Source organism: Trachurus japonicus, chromosome 11 (assembly GCF_045865225.1).
Source record: "Trachurus japonicus isolate A0001 chromosome 11, Traja_1.0".
Taxonomy (NCBI): domain Eukaryota; kingdom Metazoa; phylum Chordata; class Actinopteri; order Carangiformes; family Carangidae; genus Trachurus; species Trachurus japonicus.
Window position 1 is genome coordinate 2,728,082 of NC_140917.1, and position 22,792 is coordinate 2,750,873.

The following is a 22,792-nucleotide window of genomic DNA, read 5'->3' on the forward strand; positions in this document are numbered from 1 at the left end:
CTATTCTAAAGCCTTATCACAGGGGCGGTGTTTGGCTCAGTTGGTGGAGCACCCGCCCCATGTGTTGAGGCTGTGGTCCTCGCTGCAGGCGGCCCCGGTTCGAGTCCCGCGTCGGACGGCCCTATCCTGCATGTCATTCCCCCCATCTCTGCCTCCCATTTCCTGTCACACTCTCAACTGTCCTATCGAATAAAGGCATGAAAAGCCAAAAAATATACTTTAAAAAAAAAAATAAAAAAATAAAGCCTTATCACAGCGTAGGCTATCACTCCGCCTCAGGCACGTATGACTGGTATGAATGGAAGTTGTTGTCATGTATCCATGACAACGGAAGACAGTTGATGTTTTTACGATGTTAAAAAATGGACTAAAGTAGTTGAATTCACATGTTTAAGGTGAACTTTCACCTCCAGAGGGTTAACAATGGTAGAGGGGACTGAGCAGTGACTTTCACCTGAAAAAAAAGCGGAGGAAAAGACGAGATGCAGAGCTACTTGGAGCTAACGTCTGGAGAGGTGGGACTATTTTTTCCACAGTGAGGCTATTTTATTGGATAATATGTATTTCTGGTTAAATAAAACTACATGAAATTGATTGCGTATCCCTCTTCCATATTGTCATTATTGGTAACCGTTTTATAAAAGCAATATATCACTCCAGTCCGTGGTATATGCTCATTATACCACTCTAAGGGGGAACAACGCCCCTTAGCCGTGGTATAATGAGCATAGACCACGGACTGGAGTGATATATTGCTGAGAATAATAATCCAGACTAATTCATATCAATATAAAAAAAGATGAATTAAGCGTTTTATAACAATAACATAGTGCGTCATTTATTCTAAAGTGTCACTCTGGAGTGTTTTAACAGAAGTAAACCATCGATCAGTCTAATGGAGGTTGGTGTTCTCACCCCTGCCAGCTGACTGCCGGCCAGCATCAGCTGTGTGTGATGGTGTTGTTGTTGTTGCTGCTGCTGTTGTTGTTGCTGTTGTTGTTGTTGTTGCTGTTGCTGCTGCTGTTGTTGTTGTTGTTGTTGTTGTTGTGAGGGAGGAGCAGGAGGGACGGAGCTGTGGGTCTCAGAGCTCTCCTCACTCTTCAGCTGCAGCGTGGAAATAAACAATCCAGTTATTAAACACGTTCACACACCAAAGTGTCTCCAGTTATAAACATTGAACTTCAGGTGGAGCAGAGTAGGAAATCTGCAAAAAATCCTGCAAAAAGTCTGATTCTATGGAGCTAAGACACTGAGGCCATGAGGCAAAACTGCAATCAGGGCCGGCCCCTGGCATAAACACTCTATGTGGTTGTTTAGGGCCACAGCCGTTAGGTGGGGGGCCACATGATCAGAAAGGTACCGGGGTTCATCAAGTCATTAAACATCCTGAGGTCTGCACGTGCAGCTATGAGCTTTATATGTAATGTGAAGTCAATATTCAGCTTCTTTTATCTCACATTTGAGACATTTGGTGAAAATAGAACGGCAGAATGACAACATTTGTGCTCAAAAAACAATCTGACAAAATGTCATTTTAGACTTGTTTTCTACACTTATCTATTACTGTATTCATATCCTATTTCAAGCACCAAAACAGTTCATTCTCATGACTGAAGGAGTGTTTTCACGAGGGATTTGAAATTTTTCCAAAAGCAGACCAGGCTCAAAACTCACCTTTTTAAATGAGCTTTTAATATATACTGTAATTCTTGTGTGTTTTATACTGTTTTATTGCAGTTTTTAATTGAATTTCCACTCTGACTTTGCTCTATTTTATTAATTTTAAAGTGTAAGGTGTTGTAAAGGTTCAGACTGGAGCCACACAAACCACCAGGACACAGAAGTTGCTTGTATTTAATCTCTGTTTATTAGTTTGTCATTTGAATTGAGGGGGTGGTGTCACCGAGTGCCATGGTTAATGAGATGAAGTCAAACACGCATGGCAAACTCAGGTGAGCACCACCAACACACACACAGAGTCTGGAGACAAAGGAAAAAGGGGGAAGGCCTCAACTGGGCCTCTATTTGTAAAGTGGGAGGAACAGTGGGAGGTGCTCACATCTCCATCTTTAGAGTTTCCTCTTTGGAGATCTCAGCCTTGGACTTTGTGACAGCCGCCCCCGTATTTGTGCAGCAAATACGTACATTTTCTTCAATCTGTGATCCCGGGAAGTGGGATCAATCTAGCAACAGGTCGTACGTATTCTCTTCCCTGCATCCTGACCTTGGCGCTGCGAACCTTACCATCCTGTCCAGGGTACACTTCAGTTATTCTTCCTACGGGCCATGATGCTCGAGGGTATTGGGGGTCAACAATCAGTACGACCTGACCTAAATCCAGGTTGTCCTTGTCCGACTTCCATTTTTGTCTGGTCTGTAATGTAGGGAGATAGTAGTGAATAAATGTTGTCCAGAAACGATCTGCCAAGATCTGGCTGTGACGCCATGTCCTTCGGCCAAGGAGTTCACTTGAGCAGTAGATTGCCTGAGGAAGGGAGGAGTCAAGCCGCCCCATGAGCAACATATTTGGTGTTACTGGATCTGGATCGGCAAGGTCAGAGGAGACGTATCCAAGGGGCTTTGAAGTAAGGATGCCTTCAACTTCAACCAGTACTGTGTGCAGGACTGTGTCTGTTGTTGTTTGCTTCCCCAATGCAACGTAGAGGGCTGTTTTAACTGATCTTATTTCACGTTCCCAGCTCCCACCAAAATGTGGGGCAGATGGAGGATTGAATTGGAATCTCACCTGTGTGTGGGCTAATTTCTCCTTCAAATCCGACGCCATAGCCTGGAAAGCATTTCTTAGCTCCGTCTCTCCTGCTCTGAAATTTGTTCCACAATCAGAGAGGAGTTCAAAGGGTTTTCCCCTGCGTGAGACAAATCTTCTGAAGGCCATCAGAAATGTATCTGCATCCATACTGTTAAGTAGCTCAAGATGTACACAGCGTGTTGTTAAACATTTAAAGAGTATGCCCCACCTTTTTTCTGTGCGGCGGCCGATTTTTACTGTGAAAGGCCCGAAACAGTCCATGCCTGTGGACCAGAATGGGGGCTTTGACAATCGAAGGCGGGCTGGAGGAAGATCGGCCATTTTGGGAATAACTGGTTTGGCTCTCCATTTCTGACAGTCTTGACATTGATGTTGATGCTGGCGAATGGCTTGACGACCACGCAGAATCCAGTACCTCCGCCTCATTTCTCCCAGGACGCGCTCAGGGCCTGGGTGCAGTAGTTTTTCATCATAATGCTTAATAATGAGTCTTGTGACATAATGTCTGGGATCTAAGACAATTGGGTGAATGGTGTCGTGGTCAAGGGTTTCTGCTCTTCGGAGTCGGCCTCCCACTCGGATTAAGCCGAGTTCACGGTCATATTCAGGAGACAGGGGGAGTAGTTTGCTATTCCTTGGAATAGATTTCTCACCTTTAAGGGCGTTTATCTCCTCGGGGAAACACTCTGATTGAGCTCTTTGCAGAAGGTGCTTCTCTGAGTCGATGTACATTTGGGCTATGTTTGAACTGTGATCCGCCGCCCCATAAAGCATAGTCTTTGTTTCCTCTATTAGGTCATCCCAGCTGCCATACTTCTTAAAATCAGGAAGGTTTATGCCAGTTGACATCATTGTTCCACAGAACATTGACTTCCTTATTTCCTCAACTGGTTCTGGTTCAGCTGGTACAAGTGGACTGGTTGGCCAGCGGTCAGCAGTTAAGAGGAGGAATGGGGGGCCTTGACTCCATCTGTGTTGCTGAGAGAGCTCCAGGAGGGTTTTACCCCGTGTTACATCATCAGCTGGGTTATTCTTTGAGTCAACATACCTCCAGCTTCTGGTGTCAGTCAGGGTCTGAATCTCAGCTATTCTGGTTCCAACAAACACCTTGTAACGGCAGGAGTCAGAGGTCAACCAGGACAAGACTGTTGTTGAATCAGTCCAGAGTGTCACAGACTGTTGGGGAATAGTGAGCTCAGCACTGAGAAGATGAGCCAGCTGGGCACCTGCTAGAGCTGCACACAGTTCAAGACGAGGGATGGAAAGCTGGCGTTTAGGAGCTATGCAAGACCTGGCCATGATGAAGCTGACATGAATGTTCTCAACATTGTCCTCAACCCGGAGGTAGGCGACTGCGCCATAGACGCGCTCTGAAGCGTCGCAGAACACATGCATTTGGGAATCTGATGTGGCCGAGTTGATGCAGGTGGGTAGATAACAGCGGGGGAAGTGAATGTCAGGGAGATTATTCAGTTCCAGCTCCCATGCCTGCCATTGCTTCAACAGGCTTTCTGTTTTGATGATGTTATCCCATCCTCTTTCCTGTTTCCATAGGTCTTGAACCAGGATCTTTGCTCGGGTTATGAAGGGAGTCAGATAGCCCAGAGGATCATATTGACTTGCCAACACTCTGTATATATTCCTCATTGTAGGTTGATGGTAGGTGATTGATTTAGTTTTGTAGCTCAGCATGTCTGTCAGGCAGTTCCATTGGAGACCTAATGTCAGTTCTTTGGGGTCTCCATCTCCTGAGAGCCACAACTCGCTTGTTTTGGACTTTGCATCTGGTGGAAGATGGTGTATGACAGCTGGATCATTACTAGCCCATTGTCTGATGTCAAAGCCACCAGTTGCCAGCAGAGGGCGCATCTTTTCAATGAGTGACTTGGCTTGGTGAGGGGATGGGAAACTTTGGAGGCAGTTATCAACATAAAAACATTGTTGGACAGAGTGGAGAACCTCCTCATTTCCATTACAGTGATCTTGGACATGTCTGTTGACCGCATAGATGGCGCAGCATGGACTACAGGTTGTTCCAAAGGGCAACACTTGCCATTCATACACACTTGGCTCCTGATCCAGCTGCATCCCTCTCCATATGAAACGCAATAAAGACTTGTCTTCATTCAAAAGGCGCACCTGGTGGAACATACCTTTAATATCTCCACAGATTGCGATGGGATGTAGGCGAAATCTGTGGAGAACTCCCAGCAGAGAGGGGCCGAGTGTTGGACCAGGCAGAAGACATCTGTTCAAAGTTTGTCCCATATACTCAAAGGAGCAGTCAAATACAACCCTGTGTTTGTTGTTGTGTTCAACAATGTGATGTGGGAAATACCAGATCTCTTTAGGTTGGTTTATCTGTTCACTGGGGATTTGACAAACATAGCCAGACTGCACCAGCTTATCCAGTTCCTCTTGGTATTTCTCAGACAGTTTGGGATCCTTGGATAGGCGTCTTTCTGTGGCGCAGAGACGGGGCAGGACAGCTTCCTTTGGAGCTCTAAGGACAGGCATAGTAGGGGCTCTAAGCAATGGAGTGGCATAGCGCATTACACCATCTATGTTTACTCTCACCGTCTTAGAATTGAGAAGATCAAGGGCCAATTTATCCTGTTTTGATCTCGTGGCTGTCTTCTCATTCACATAGGGCAAGGTGTCAATCTGCCACAACCTTTCCACATTCCTGAGTAGTTCACTTTTGAAGCAGGTAAGAGCAAAGGAGACATTTGGCTGGGTTTGTATTACATTAGCTGGCCCTTGGAGAGCCCATCCAAGCTGGGTGTGCACTGCCAGTGGACCACCAGGGGGCCCCATCCGTATCTCCTCTGTGGCCGTGATTAGATGGGCATAGTCTGAGCCAATGAGAACCAAGGGACATGCATGGTCAATGGGCTGTAATGGGATACCATCGAGATGGTGATATTGCTCTTGTAGCTGCTTCAGGGGGTATGTGTGTTGAGACAGCCCAAGGTTCTCTGCCGTGAAAGCTTGATTAATAACATGTCTTTCATTCGGCTGGTTAAGAGGGGAAATTTCAAAGGACACAGATGCCCCATCCAATTGCACTATATCATGTCTTACTGTGCATAGGGAGAGGGTTTCAGGCTGAGTGGCGAGGCCCAAACGTTGGACAGCTTGGGGGAGCAGAATGGACCTATCTGCACCATCATCGAGAACTGCGTGCGTTTTAAGGGTTTTATCCCCGTTGTGTATGAGTACATTCACAACCTTCAGCATTACTTTACAAGAGCGATTAGGTTGGTCAACATAGAGGAGCTCAGAGGGGGAAGATGCAAACATCACTGTGGCCGATTTAGATATATGGAGATCATGGAGAATGGTTAAGTGAATCTCTTTACATACATTACATGGCCTCTTCAAGGTGCATTTATCCATTTTGTGTGTTCTCCCACATTTAGTGCATCTCCCTTTCTCACTGATCCATTTCTCAATGTCGGTCATTGTGAGTTTCTTAAACTCTGCACATGAGCCAAGGAAGTGGTCTCGAATGTTACAGTAGGGACAGTAAGGTTTAGGTTTAATAATAGAATTGGCAGTTACCTTCTCCTTGGAGTGTGCTCTTGATGTGCCATTCTCATCAGATGTTGACAACAAGTAGACAGAGGAGACTGGTCTGGAGGGCTGACGCTTTCCAGTCTGCTGTTTTTCTTGTTTGTGAAACTCCACAGCTCTCTCTGATATGCGTTTGGCCCTTGATTTCAACTGTAGCCAGGTTGAAAGGTCAAGGAGGGAATAAGTTCTGGTTGCCTGTCCAGTGAGAATGCCTCGGTTAATACAGTGCTCAATGAATCCATCTCTGTACTGTACAGGGAGTTTACTGAGGAGTTTATCCACATGGGAGCCACATCTTAATTCAGATCCTGTAGGGCCCTCCAGTGTCAGCAACATTCCCACCAGAGCATGGATAGAGAGAGAGAAATCATCAAAGGCCTCAACATCACCAATACGAATAACAGGAGAATTCAATATTGAACCAATCTCACTCTGAACTAATAGCCTTGGTTGACCATACTTCTCCTGCAGCGCTTGGAGGGCAGTAGAATATGGTCTCATATCATGCATGCAAGATCTGGCCAATTTGTGGGCTCCTGGGTGTTTAAGATGTTCTAAGAGGACCTGGTATTTGAATTGCTCAGTAAGATGGGTGTGGTTGTCAAGGAGGTTATCTAAGGCCATTTTTAACAGAGCAAAATCACTTTCTCTACCACTCTTGAACACAGGGAGTGAGGGCTTTGGTATCCCATAGGCTGAGGCCAGGACCAGATCCATAACATTGGGGGGTTGCGAGTGCACAGAACGTGGAGGCAGAGATGATATCTGCATAGGTGGTAAACTCCCTGCGAAGGTGGGCTGCACAGGGCAAGCATGGATGCAGATTGATTGGGGGCTTGGACTGAGCTTAAAGCTACAGGTGCATGCCTAGATGGGATTTGAATAGGGGCTTGGACTATGCCTACAGTTACAGGTACATGGTGGGTAGAGAGGGACGGTTAGTATGGCGTCAGCAGGCAGAGGGGGGATATATGACTGGACAGTAGATGTGGGAACCTGGACAGGGGGTAGGATTTGCTGCGAGGGCTGAAGCATAGGATGAATCTGAGGGGCAACGGAATAGCCAATTTGTGATAGTGGGGGTGTTGAACCAGCTTGAGACTCGGCATATCTCATGTTTACAGGGGCAGGAGTAAATATTCTGGAGGGAGGGAGATCATAAAAGGAAGTGGAAGCTACATGGTCATGAAGAGATGATGATGTTGGTGCAGAAGCTGGAGCAGGGTGATCATCTAGGAGGTTTTCTCTAATAAAACTTGAAACAAGCTGGGCTGCCTCAAGCTCTTGCTCCTTGATGCGGATGCGTCGATTTGTTGCAACCTTTCTGACAATTTTCTCTCTCTTCTGTTGGGCTTCCTGTTGTCTTTGCTGAGCATCTCTGGCTTCCTTGTCTATCAATGCACATTCTGTATCAAGCTCCTCATCCTCCCTTTGTTGTCTTTTCAACTCCTCCAGCTCATCTCTCCTCTTCTTTTCCTCAAGGAGGCTGGCTTGGAGATCACTTAAGACTGAAGTACTGCTGCCTCTGGAAAACCTACTAATTCGAGAGGCTGAGGGGAGACTGGAAACTGACTTGGAGCCAGTCTTACTATAAGCACCACTGCGTGGGCCATGGGACTTTATAGATGTTTGTTGTGGCAGTACATGGACTCCGTAATAGTCAGGGGGGCGTCTATGCCTCCTGGGTCTCTCTTGGCCGCTGGGCTCTGTGAGTGGGTTCTCAGGGATTGTGTAGGATGCTGATGGCAAAGGGGGAATTGATGGTTCAGGTGGAAGGGCAGGCTCTATGTGTTGAGTGGATGAGGATGGCCGAGGTGATGTTTGAGACATTACAGGGGGAGCCTTATCCATGTTAGGCTGGGTTATGTCTTGTCCACCTTGGTGTTCATCCGTGAATTCAGGAGAAGCCTGCGCTTCATCAGTGATCAGCCCATCAACCGGGTTAATGCCAACAGCCTTTGAATCAGCTGAATCAGCCATTTTAAGTTGCTCTAGACTGTGGACATGTGGAGTGTGGCTCAGTCTCCGGCTCGAAGGACCAATTTTGTTGTAAAGGTTCAGACTGGAGCCACACAAACCACCAGGACACAGAAGTTGCTTGTATTTAATCTCTGTTTATTAGTTTGTCATTTGAATTGAGGGGGTGGTGTCACCGAGTGCCATGGTTAATGAGATGAAGTCAAACACGCATGGCAAACTCAGGTGAGCACCACCAACACACACACAGAGTCTGGAGACAAAGGAAAAAGGGGGAAGGCCTCAACTGGGCCTCTATTTGTAAAGTGGGAGGAACAGTGGGAGGTGCTCACATCTCCATCTTTAGAGTTTCCTCTTTGGAGATCTCAGCCTTGGACTTTGTGACATAAGGCGTCTTAGCTTTCTTAGCTAAGCGTCAGTAATAAAATGTATTATTATTATTACTATAACAAAAACTGAATCGATGATGCTGATTTCAATAGATGCTCATCGGATATTAAGAAACAGAAGAAGGGGTTGCAGCCTGATGATGTACTTAAAAGAGGACCAGTCAAACCTCAAACGGTGGAAAACAACGAGGAGGAAATTTAAAGGATTACTGTATGTAAAAAGATCGGGTGATCAGGTGATGATGTAATAACTGTGACAGGCCTTTAGTCAGGATTTCCTCACACACACACACACACACAGGTCCGGCCGCTGGTATAAACACTGTATACGGTTGTTTAGGGCCACAGCCGTTAGGTGGGGGGCCACATGATCAGAAAGGTACCGGGGTTCATCAAGTCATTTAAACATCCTGAGGTCTGCACGTGCAGCTATGAGCTTTATATGTAATGTGAAGTCAATATTCAGCTTCTTTTATCTCACATTTGAGACATTTGGTGAAAATAGAACGGCAGAATGACAACATTTGTGCTCAAAAAACAATCTGACAAAATGTCATTTTAGACTTGTTTTCTACACTTATCTATTACTGTATTCATATCCTATTTCAAGCACCAAAACAGTTCATTCTCATGACTGAAGGAGTGTTTTCACAAGGGATTTGACATTTTTCAAAAAGCAGACCTCAAATTTCCAGCATTTGTCCTAAATTATTTCTTTCTACAGTGTTCTAGGACAAACTGGCCTCAGTGTGCTTACAGCGGAGGTTCTAATATTTAGACATAAAACACTTGAGTATTGTTACGTCTGCAAGTATCTTAAAAAGATAAATTTAAGAAAATATGTAAAAGTCGAGAAAATGGCCTCAAACCTCAGAGGGCATAAACATGTCTGTATTCAGTCTTAACCAGTGATTTGGTGTTTAGGGGGCCACCAAAACCCTAGGGCCGGCCCTGACTGCAAGAAAAAACATTGAAAGCTTGGAACCCCGTGTTTGAAAGCGTAGCCTATAAAAGATTTAAAACTTTGGAACTAAGGCTGAAGTAAAAAATTCAACCTGTAGTTGTAAAGAAGTAAAGAAAACAAAAACAAAGAGAAGTTGCAGAGATTTGGAATGAAAATTCAAATACAAAATAATGTTTTCAGAGATTTGAATTTTTTACTTCAGCCTTTCAAAACACTATTTACACCTTTTACTTAGGTTACTAAACTTATAGTTCCAAAGTTTCAAATCTTTTGAACGCTTTCAAACACGAGGTTTCAAGCTTTCAATGTTTTTTCTTTCAGTTTTGCCTCGTGGCAGTGTCTTAGCTCCATATAAAAACACTTCTTTATTATGACTAAATTCAGCACCGCACACTCAAATAAACACTGGAGGAACTGTGGTCCACACACGGGCAGATGATGATCTGACCCAAAACATTCTGCTAAAGAAGTATTTGAAACACTTAAAGAAGTATTTGGTAGAAATATAAATAATACTGTAGCTCTAATACTTTAGGTCTGTCACTAAAAGAGCCCAAATATATCTATATCTACAAAAACGACGCAACAGCGATTAGATGTTTTACAGTCAGGTGGTTAAAGGCCGATCCTCCAACGTAAAATACGATATGTGGACTGAAAAAATAAAGGAAATATATCAAATATATCAAATAACACACTCCCTGAGACTTCACAAAGACGTTTTCATTAAAAGTTGGAGCCCTGCTGTGGGTAAACTATAACAGTGAGGAGCCCCTATAATAATAAAGATTGGATTGAAAATGTATAATCTGATTAAAAATCTGATATTTTAATTTTACATTTATGTTATTACAGTCTCTTTACAGTTTCTTTTGTTGTGTCCTAATTGTATAAGCACCACATTGTATTGAAAATGTGACAAAACAGCAGATAATATGATAAATATGATTCTGTACGTATGATTTTCAATGAAACTGAAATAAAGTTAAAAGTTTTAAAAAAGTCAGATAGCATCGTCATCGTCGTCTCATTAATGAGAAACTCTACAAGAGAACAAGAGAAGAATAAGAAAATTAATATGTAAATAAAAGCAGGAATAAATCAAATAATAATAATTAATGAGAAAATATAAAAAGACTAATCAAATAATTAAAAACGTAGCTGGTAGAAAATCAAAAGTAAGAGAGGAAAAATCTTCTTTTTGACTTTTTTTTCAATATTTCTCTTTATATTTTTACATTTTTAATTCACTTTTTTATTCATTTGTGTATTTCTGTTTATATTTCCACATTTATTCCTTTGCATTTTCTCATGAAAATGCATTTTTTTGTTTTAAAATTTGACATATTTCTCATCTTGGATTGGACTTGTTTGCTCCTGTGTGTATTACCGTGTTTTTTCTCTTGTTCTTTTACAGATTTAGTCTTTTTTTTAAAAATCTTTATCTTCGCTCCTTCGACTCTGTGTCAAACTTAAAGTTCATTCCTGTCGTTTTACCTGCGGTCGTTCGTCTTTGTCTCAGCTGCAGAAGAACGCAGAGTGACATCGACATATTTACTAAATCATAATTAAGACTCAGAGTTATGAAGCCGATGAACCAGTTTCTCTCACACACACACACACACACACACACACACACACACACACACACACACACACACACACACACACACACACACACACAAACACACTCGGTTTCTCAGGAAGAAGCAGAAAGAATGTGACGCTCCGTCCTCGTTACAGGTAAAAGATGAGTGATCGTCTCAGCTCCGTCTCTTACCCCCCTCTGACCTCTGACCTCTGGCCTCTGGCCGTCGTCGTGGTTACGGTCCCGTCACTCACTACTACTACCCGTCGTCCATCACAGAGGAAGGCAGCGTCTCTCTACGTCTGTCACTCACTGTCACTACAACTACTCACATCACATCACATCACATCACATTCCCTCTCAGCGTAAAGAAAGGGGGCGGGGCCTAAGTCACCTGATCTGCATGTTACACGCTTCACACGGCGTCGCTCGTGTCCACACACGTACGAGTTCATACACACACACACACACACACACCTGAACACACTCAGTCACTTCTTAACTTTCATCTATCTTTATCTTTTTTAAATTATTTATTTTACTTCTCCTTTATTTTGCTTTTCACTGTTGTGCACTTTCTTCATCATATAGATATATTTTTTTATTCTAACCTTTATTTAACCAGGTGAAACCCACTGTGATCTCCTGTCCATTAATTACTGTAATTAACATTTAAACAACACAAAATTGTCAAGTCTTTGTCAAAACAATTATATGTTTTTTGTACCGACGGCCGTCACACTGCACAACAGTGCCTGAAACACACACACTCAGACACACAAACGCACACACACAGGTCCCAGTTGTCTACATTGTTATTGAACTGTTTTTATGTTTATGGGACTTGCTATAATCCGGCACATTTACATGTTTTTGTCCATTAATGTGCACTGTCCCATTCAAATAAACAAATAAAGTAAAGTAAAGTACTTTAATGACACGTAGGATTTTAAATCTTTTATCTTTTTATTATATTTATTGTTATTATTGCACATAAGAACACTGATACCGCAGCCTTTTTGTGTGTCTTGTTTTGTATGTTGCATATTTTTCTACCACTCTGAATTTCCCCCTTTACTTGGGGGATTAATAAAGTCTTATTCTATTCTATTCTATTCTATTCTATTCTATTCTATTCTATGTAAATAAAGTTATTTTGGAAAAACATTATTATTAAATAATCTGCATCCTCAGAGCAAATATAGAAATGTTAAGTCTAATCATTAACACATTCAGTCTGAATTTGGCTCCAAAGTAAAAAAAAAAAAAAAATCCTCCTCACACACACGGAGGTTTAACCGTCGTCACATGTTCTTGGTATGAAGCAGGTTGGTTCACACACACGCAGACACACACACACACTGCATGTATGAAGGCGGCTCACCTTGCTGCCAGCCGGTGTAGGGGAGAGGCTGAAGGGGCTGCTTTTCATTGGCTGAACCTGCAGAAACACACACACACACACACACACGTGTCAGTGCCGTGACCTGATGACAGATTCACCGTTTCAGAGGAAAAAAAGATGAAACTTGGTCCAGAAATCTGTCAAAATAAATAAATCAAAGCTGCTTCCTCAACAAAAACAACCGACCGACGGTTAAAGACGAAGAAGAAACGTGGAAACATGGAAACACACAGAGAACGGTGTGAACCACATCCATAAATAACCTGAGAAAAATACATTTTAATCCAAAAAAAGGGTTTTTTTTAAAGAAAAAAGCAAACAATAAAATAAAACTCTGTCAATGTGCCATTAAAAGTTGAAATTTGACACAGATATCATCACCGTAGTTGATTCATTCATACATATAGTCATTATATTTTAATAATTATCAATTGTAAATGCTTTAAAGAGAAAAATCATCTTCTATAAAGCTATTTTAGGTATAAAAGGTTAAAAATACAAAACAAAAGTTGAAATTTGACACAGATATCATCACTGTAGTTGATTCATTCATAAATATATTTATTATATTTTAATAATCATCAGTTGTAAATGCTTTAAAGAGAAAAATCATCTTCTATAAAGCTATTTTAGGTATAAAAGGTTAAAAATACAAAACAAAAGTTGAAATTTGACACAGATATCATCACTGTAGTTGATTCATTCATAAATATATTCATTATATTTTAATAATCATCAGTTGTAAAAGCTTTAAAGAGAAAAATCATCATCTATAAAATGCAGTAACAGTAATTTTACATATAAAAGGTTAAAAAAAAAGTTGAAATAACATCAATAATCAATAGTTAATGAATGAATGAATGAATGAATGAATGAATGGAGGTAGAAAAACCAACCTGGTCATCGGGGCTGTTTCTGTCAGAATCTGAAACACAGAGAGACACACACACTGTTCATTAGACTGTGTGTGTGTACGTGCGTGTACATGTGTGTGCGTGTGTGCGTGTGTGTGTGTGCATGTGTGTGTGTGTGTCATATAAAGTGGTTGAATTCCCTGGAAGTCATGACGTGATGTGAAACAGGTGAATTCCTGTCGGTGCCTGTACCTGAATATTTGGAAAAATAGTGATGACGCTTCTTCTTCCTCTTCTTCAGCAGACGGGATCAGACATGTGTGAATAATTACGTGTGTGTGTGTGTGTGTGTGTGTGTGTGTGTGTGTGTGTTGTACCTGAACTGTCCCCTGGATAGTCAGCCCCAGGCTTCTCCTCCTCTGCTGCTTTAGACATCCTGATATCTGCAGGAGAAACACACACACACACACAGAGAGGTCAGAGGTCAGACGGTTGTTGGTTGATGTTAACGGACGTGAACGTTGATACATGAAAGATGAGAGATGAGACTGATTGACTATCCTAGTATCAATTAGGGGCATAAAAGCCAAAGAAATACTTAAAAATAATAATGATAATATATACTGTATATATAATAAATAACAAAATAATGATAAATAATAATAAATAATATGTTGTAATATAGGATTAGTCATAATCCAGAATGTTTTAAACATTTTAATCAACCTAATATGGATATAGATATGATGAAACATGATGAAACTGATTTTAGAAAACTAAAAACAGTAGGCACTTTACAACCAGCACTTTAATGAATCTTAACAGCACTTTACGACACTTTTGCCGATTAAATGCATTTTAATTTTATACTACTCCTATACTACTCCTTCTGACTGAAGCTACTGTGATATCTTGTAGATATTGTGATACTGTATATGATATTTGTACCATGTTGTGCTTTGTTTTGTCCTTGTCTAATGTTGTTGTAGTGTGAACCGCGGGACTGGAAATTAGCTTTAGAGCTAAATCTGGCATATTTACATATTGTATGTTCATGAATATGCAGAGTCCCGAATATATCTAATTCATTTATATCATTTAATCTTTGAAAGAGTTAAATAGGATGTAAAATAGAATAAAAAACTACAACTATGTCCAAACATTTATATTAAAGTGACGTTACTGGGCGTTAAATTTGAAGATTTAAATTTTTTTTCTTTGAGTGTGAGGAAGAAAACCCAGAACGAATCAATAAGTTTCCATTTTTGTTAACTACAGGGACAACTGGTATTAATACTGAATAAATAACACAGAGAAAACGTATTAAAGAAATAAAATAAAATAAAAATTTGATGATGTGTGTGTTGTTGTGGTGATTAACACGTCGGTGTCCAGGTGAAACTAAAGGTGGTGAGGCGTTCAGGTGCAGCTGTGACCTCTGACCTCTTTTTTCATTAAACTTTCTTTCCTCTTCATCTCTAATTTTCTTCTTTGAATCTAAACTTTATTGATCCCGGGAGGCAGCGACGAGACGAGACGAGGACTGGGCTCTAACGACCAGTCGGTGTGTGTGTGGACACTTCAGGGACACGCGCAGTAATTGGTCCAGGAAGTGCTTACCTGAGCACCAGACATTACTCAGCAGCAGCAGCAGCAGCAGCAGCAGCAGCACTACAGCCACTGCAGCCACCGCCGCCATCTTGGCTCAAACCCTCTTCCCTCTTCCCTCTCTGCTCTGTCCTGCTAACATCCAGGGGCGCCGCCAGGGATTTTGGGCCCCATTAAAAGAATCTTTACAGGGCCCCCAACACAGCGGTGACATTTTTTGATGCTATTTTACATACAATTATGCATTTAAATGGTATTTTTGACTATCAGTCTGCTGTACACACCACAGATTTTCTCTTCTGTTCTTACTGCACGTCTTCTATCTAATTTTTTAAAAGGGTTTATGCTTTTTAAACCATATTTTTTGTAAGAATTAGTATCATGTGTGTATCTTCTCCTCTTTAGGAAATATTTGAGTTGCAGCATCGCTGTGGTCCATTTGATTGACATGATTGCAGCTGATCCAGTCGGACTGAACCATTTTACATAAATGGGGGGGGGGCCTTCAGGCGTTGATGTTTCCAAAACAAATAAAGTTGAAAGTTGAAAGGACATTGAAAATAAAACATTTGTGATTATATGTTAGTTAATAACTTAGTGTTATTATGTTTTCTGTATTATCATTTCATCATCATTAGGGGCCTCTCTGGGCCCCCCTGAATCATGGGCCCCTAGAATCCGTCTCCTTTACTCCCACTTTTCGGCGCCCCAGCTAACATCTGTCTGTCCTGCTAACATCTGTCTGTCCTCTGTCCTCTTGTCCTTCAGGACGTGAGGACAGAGACACAGCAGCGACTCAAGTTTGGAAATAATCAAAGTCCAAGCACATGAAACTACAGCAGTAGGGTTGCAAAGAAGTGGAAAATATCCAGTAAATTTCCGGAGAATTTCCAGAAACTTTCCATGGGAAATTGAGCTGGGGAATTTTGGAAATATTCCAAAGTGGAAACTTTCAATGGGAATTATGGGAATTTATGGGAATTATTATTAGGAATTTATGGGAATTAACTGGAAATTGGGGGTAATTAATTTAGACAAACTGGATCATATCCAAACATAAATGTAAATATTTGGTTTTGTCATACGCAGACATCCATGCAAAATAATATAATTTTAAAAAATGACATTTCAACAGATTTATTTTGTGAGTAGAACTTTATCAAGTTTTAATTCTTGTATGAACAATCAATTATTTTACTGAACCACAAAAACATGAATGTTGAGTAAAATTTTATTCACCCTCACCAATCAATTTTGTAAATTTCGGATTTATTCCTGTTTATTCCCATATATTCCCGTTAATTCCCATATATTCCCATTAATTCCCATGGGAAGTTTCCAACTTTGAAAATTCCCGGACTTTTGCAACCCTATACAGCAGACACACACACTGAGTTCACACTTCCTGTTTGATGTACTGTGGAAAAACGTGAGACGAGGAAAGAGGGAACACTTGAAAAGAAGAAGAGGAGGAAAAGGAGGAGGAGAAAGAGGAGGAAGAAGAGAGGCTTAGTGGAAATAATATATAAACCCAGTGTGTGTGAGTGTGTGTTTGTGTGTGTGTGTGTGTGTAGTAATCTCATCATCAGGGTCACAGACAAGTTCAAGGTGTGATGAGAGGAGGTGGAGAGGAAAGAGGGAAGAGGGAAGGATGGACGGACGACAGGAGAGAGAGAAGCAACGAGAGGAATTTAGATCTGCAGAAAAAAAAAATATATATATATATTGTAAGATTTTTTTTTTTTAGTTAATTCCTTTGTCTCATAACTCATAGATGTTTTAATTTTTTTTCCTAACTTGCACTTTAAGGACTGCACCCAATTTCATTGTATTTGTGCAATGACAATAAAGACATTCATACAGTCGGTGTCATCCTGCACAGTCATTAACCTCCAAAACCAGATGTTAAAGATCTGAAGCAGCATCATTAAATCTAATTTGCATAAATATTCATTATTGTAATAGATAGTAGATAAACTTTATTGTCATTCAGGTTCACATAGGCACAGTGCACATTACATTAGGCTACTCTTCAATAGCAGAGATCAGTTAAAGAGCTTCATGTGCATATAGTTACAAAATAAAATATATATAAAAGTATATATTTATTCCATGTAAACGACACTTTGTGAGTCTCATTAATCTCTGGATGATTTTAAAAATAAAACACACACATCGTCTCTCCTGTGTGTGAGTGGAGCAGCAGCTGCAGTTGCACCATGTGACCAGGTGGTGGCAGCACCGTCCTGGTTTAGACGTGTTGTTGGTGCACGAGGCTCTGAGTCCTTAACACACTCAATAAGTCAATGAAAAAACATGGAAACATGAGAATTAACTGTGAATGACTGAGTTGATATGTTAACACAACTTCAACACTAAGAGTTTTAGTCATTTATGCAGGAAAAACATTTTAAATTTACACTTTAAGTCACATTGAGTTTGATTTTACTTTGCTGTTCAGGAACAAATGAACTTATTTATTAACTTCTGACGTCTGAAATCTCAACAATCATAATAATAAACTCAATTAATGTTTAACTAATATTCAAGAATCTACTTCTATATGATCGATTAACTGAATTTTGTGTATTTTACACCTTTAATTTAAAATACTATAGAGTGTGATTGGTAAAACACTGCAACATGGAACATCTACTGTAGATTATTAGCACATGATCCATCAGAAGCTTCTAGTACTGACTCAGTGTTGATGTGACCAAACAATAATATAACATATCAAACAAAGGGTGTAATGCAACACACACACACACACACACACACACACACACACACACACACACACACACACACACACACACACACACACACACACACACACACACACACACACACACACACACACACAGGTTATTATTCTCCTTCATCCTCTCAGCATATGAAGAGAGAGAAGCTATAAAATCATTTTATCATTCCACCCCTCCTCCCTCCCTCCTCCTCCTCCTTCTCTCCATAACGCCTCAACTGCCCCTAACCCCTCTGGCCATGGGGGCCTTTTAACCCCCCACTCCCACTCCCACTTCCCCCTGTCCCCCCCCCCCTCCCCTCAGCAGCAGCAGCAGCAGCAGCAGTCACCACCTCACACACGCTAACAAATCAAACGCACCCGAACCCCCAAATGTCACCGACGTCGTCCAGAGAAAAGAACATGAAACCTGGTTTTTAATTCACCTTTATGAAACATCACTCACACACACACACACACACACACACACACACACACACACACACATGAAGCTGCAGCTGTGTGTGTGTTAACACTTTATAATAACTACACACTATATAGCAATAATAAATACTGAATTCTTCATTTATATTAGTTTATAAACACAGTTGGTGTTTATTTAACTGTTTATAAACTACAAACTAGTGAGTATTCATGTGTTATAAATGATTAATTCAGTATTTAAAGCTGAACTAATGCTTAATAGTGTGTATTTATTATTATAAAGCGTTACCGTGTGTGTGTGGTAACACTTTATAATAAGCACGCACTATTAAGCATTAGTTCAGCTTTAAATACTGAATTCTTCATTTATTACACATCATTAGTTTGTAGTTTATAAATACAGTCAGTGCTTATCAGTGATGAGTAACTATCTTTAACGGTTTATTAATGCTTAACTAATGTTTAATAGTGTGTATTTATTATTATAAAGTGTTGCCGTGTGTGTGTGTGTGTGTGTTTTAATACTGAATTCATCATTTATAACGCATGATTACTCATTAGTCTGTAGTTTATAAACACAGTTAGTGCTTATTTAACTGTTTATAAACTGTTACCGTGTGTGTCCGTGTGCTAACACTTTATAATAAGTACTATCAAACATTAGTTAAACATTAATAAATACTGAATTCTTCATTTATAACACATGAATACAGAGAATTGAGCTCAATCGGTTTGTATGACTGCATTGTCTAACATGTTCTCCTGAAATGTGTGATTGTATTTCATTTGTGTCTTGTGTGTTGTGTAACTATTTTGCTTTAGTGCTTCCGTCTGGGCCAGGTGACAGGTCAGTCTGGGAAAAGAGGTTTTAAATCTCACTGAGTTTGTTTTTTTACCTGGTTAAATAAAGGATATTGATTGATTGATTGATTGATTGATTGATTGACAGTTAGTGCTTATTTAACTGTTTATAAACTACAAACTAGTGAGTATTAATGTGTTATAAATGAAGAATTCAGTATTTATTAATGCTTTACTAATGTTTAATAGTGTGTATTTATTATAATAAAGTGTTACCATGTATGTGTGTGTGTCTTTTATTTCTAAGGAGCAGATTTTCAGAATAAAACGTCTCTTCTCTTTAAGTTCCAGTGACCACCGTCCCAACAACACACTGCTGCCTCCTCCTCCACCCCGGGGGAGGGAGGAGGAGGAGGGAGGGAGGGGGAGAGAGTGGGGGGGCAGTTTGACAGCAGCCGCCCCAACTACCCCTCCAACTACCCCCCCCCATCACCCCCCCCCCCCCCCACTCCTCCTTTTACTCATCCTATCAGTGCTAATAGCAGAGAGAGAGAGAGAGAGATGATGTATCTGTCTTGTGGGGTTGACATGGTGGGGGGGGGGGGCAGGGTCACTGTCAGGGAATTAGAAAAGGGGGGAATGGAAGAAGGGAGGGGGGTTGATGGGGGTAACAGGGGGATAGAATGGCTGGAGGGGTCCTAACCCCCCCTCCTTACTGCCCCCCCACCACCACCACCACCACCACCACCCCGCCTCGGTCACGCCTGTCAGGGGCCGGTGACAGACGGCGCGTGGGTTTATGTGTGTGTGTGTGTGTTTGAGGGGACGAGGGGGGACGAGGGGGGGGGGGGCAGAGCTGCTGTTTGGCGTGTGGATGTCAGAGGTCAGGCACATGGTCGACACACACACACACACACACACACACACACACACACACACACACACACACACACACACACACACACACACACACACACACACACACACACACACACACGCTGCAGCTTTAATGAGGCGACGTTTTAACACCGGCAGCTGCAACATGAACAAAATAAATCCTTCAGTTTCAGTTTGACTTCACTAGATTCTGTTTATATTATATATAACATCTACAACTAGATTTGAACAGAGATCAATAATAAATCTGCTGATCAGTTTGTGTTAAAACGGTGAATTAACACTTCACACCTTCTACAAATATCTAAAAAAACTGATAAACTCCTCATGAAAAGCGACTGAATCAATAATAATCCGATATCTGCTGATAAACTGTCTGTCGATCGACTAATCGCTGCAGATTCAATCAGGTTGGATGTAACAGGATGAAGAGGAGTGAGCTGCTGCAGAGAGGATTATCATCATTATTATTATTGATTATAATAATGATAATTAATTGACTTTGAACTTAGAATAAAAACTGGTTGTGAGAAATGTTTCACACGTGAAAAAATAAAACTTCTCTCTTCAGGTTTGATCTCTGTCCTGTTTAAACTCACATAAAGAGGTCGTATGAGAATTAAACATAAAGTTCATGTGAAAGTTTTTCTGTTTGTTTAAATCTTCATTTTGCATCAAATAATCATTTTCCCTGTTAAAAGGGTTTTCCCAGAGTTTTTCCTCAGTGGATGTGAGGGTCTAAGGACAGAGGATGTTGTTATGATGGGATGTGAAGCCCTTTGAGACAAACACAAACTGTTGGTAAAAACGGGCTATACTAATAAAATCGCCTTGCCTACTTTTCTTGCTGGTTTTAACAGGATGAAGAGGAGGAGGAGGAGTACTGAGCTGCAGAGAAGATTATCATCATTATTATTATTGATTATAATAATAATAATGATGATAATTAATTGACTTTGAACTTAGAATAAAAACTGGTTGTGAGAAACGTTTCGCACGTGATCGTTAAAGAATAAAAAATGATCTCTGTTGTGTTTAAACATAAAGAGGTCGGATGAGAATTAAACATAAAGTTCATGTGAAAGTTTTTCTCTTTGTTTAAATCTTCATTTTGCATTAAAGGGCTCGCCGGCCGTCATAGCAACCCTTAACAAGAGGCCAAGATCACCTGGCCAGAGTGTAAAAATGTGTGGCAATGTGTTGTAATTAGTCTGTGTGTGTTTGTGTCTGGTGAAACAAAATGTAAATGGTCATGTGAAAAAGAATTTCCCTAGAGGGACAATAAAGGTCTAAAGTCTAAAGTCTAAAGTCTACTTTTCTTCTTGGTTTTAATTAAAAGCAAAAAAGAAAAAGAAGTGAATTTACACCTGAACTCATCGTGATGTGTTCGGATGTTCAGACACAGGTCGGGACTCTGGATGGATGGATCGGTTTGTGTTTAATGAAAAAAACAACCTCACTAATTATTTCTCTCTTTTGCTGTTTGATCCACATGTTGGAGTTTTTTTTTTTCTTCTTTTTTCAGACCCGAGCTCAGTTTGTCTCTCGTCCTAATTTAAGTCCTAGAGCTTCATCTTCTTCTTCTTCTTCACCCTGACTGTAAAATGATCCGTGCAGCAGCTCGACACCGCTTTAATAAGTCCTGAAACACACACACACACACACACACACACACCGCTGGGCTGGGCTGCTCCGTGCTGCGTTCACTGACTCACTTCATGTCTCTTTCCTTGTCTTTGGATCACTGCTGAACATATTTGGCTGCGAAAAACACAAGACAGAGAGAAAAGTGAAGGAAGGAAGGAACAGGAGGAGGAGGAAGAGGAGGAGGAGGAGGAGGAGGAGGAGGAGGAGCTAACGAGTTAGCCGCGGCATGCTAACTGAGCTCCAGCTACCAAAAACATCTCTTCCTATCAGCCTTCCTCCTCCTCCTCCTCCTCCTCCTCATCGTCCCTTACCTCCCACCTCTCCTCTTTGTCCTCCGCTCTCTCTGTCCATCCTTGATTTATTCTGATCTCTCCTATTTCCTCTCCTCCTCCTCCTCCTCCTCCTCCTCCTCCTCTCCCAGCTATCTAAACCCTTCTACCTGGTTTCCCTCCCTTAATTCCTCCATCCTCACCTCTGTCAAATTTAATCTCCAACATCCCATCTCTCCCTCCTCCTCCTCCTCCTCCTCCTCCTCTCTAACCTCACACTCCTTTAATCTCTTCCTGTCTCTCTCTTTCTCTCCTCTGGCCCCTCGGCTTCATTTTCTCTGGCGTTTTGTCTCTTCTTTTTTTTAAAAATATATATATAAACCGACTTTTATTCAGATATTTGCTGGAAAACACGTCGACTAGACGGTGCTAAACGATGTGACGTTAGAGGTTAAAGGTCGTCATGATTGAGTTTCATGAAACAGGAAGTTATTTTTATACAAAAGTGAAAGAAAGAGAAACAGAAACTTTGTGTTTTCATTAACAAATCCTGATTTCTCTAAATGCAAACGGATAAAAAGACAGAACGTGTGTCTGTGTCATCTCCTGCTTTTACCAATATATCAAACACATTAAACTGCATTAACATTAACACATTAAACACATTCTTTTTATATATATAAACCGACTTTTATTCAGATATTTGCTGGAAAACACGTCGACTAGACGTTTAACGATGTGACGTTAGAGGTTAAAGGTCGTCATGACTGAGTTTCTGCTCTTTTTATGCAAAAGTGAAAGAAAGAGAAACAGAAACTTTGTGTTTTCAGTGACAAATCCTGATTTCTCTAAATGCAAAC

The 22,792-nt window shown here is 41.0% G+C and overlaps 2 protein-coding genes across 2 annotated transcripts in view; both read right to left on the reverse strand.

Annotated features, from left to right (window-relative positions):
• Positions 1-19,881, reverse strand: part of erf (Ets2 repressor factor) — a 158,075-nt gene extending 138,194 nt beyond the window's left edge. The window contains exon 1 of the mRNA XM_085790684.1: positions 19,868-19,881. The gene's annotated coding sequence lies outside the window, so the exon portion shown is untranslated. The remainder of the gene's footprint in view (positions 1-19,867) is intronic.
• The window catches only part of LOC146977896 (uncharacterized), a 110,634-nt gene that overhangs the window by 33,579 nt on the left and 54,263 nt on the right, over positions 1-22,792 (reverse strand). The window contains exons 2-5 of the mRNA XM_085790693.1: positions 13,901-13,966; positions 13,566-13,594; positions 12,649-12,705; positions 916-1,104 (exon numbers count right to left, since the gene is read on the reverse strand). Coding sequence (XP_085646819.1) covers positions 916-1,104; positions 12,649-12,705; positions 13,566-13,594; positions 13,901-13,966 — 341 coding nt within the window. The remainder of the gene's footprint in view (positions 1-915; positions 1,105-12,648; positions 12,706-13,565; positions 13,595-13,900; positions 13,967-22,792) is intronic.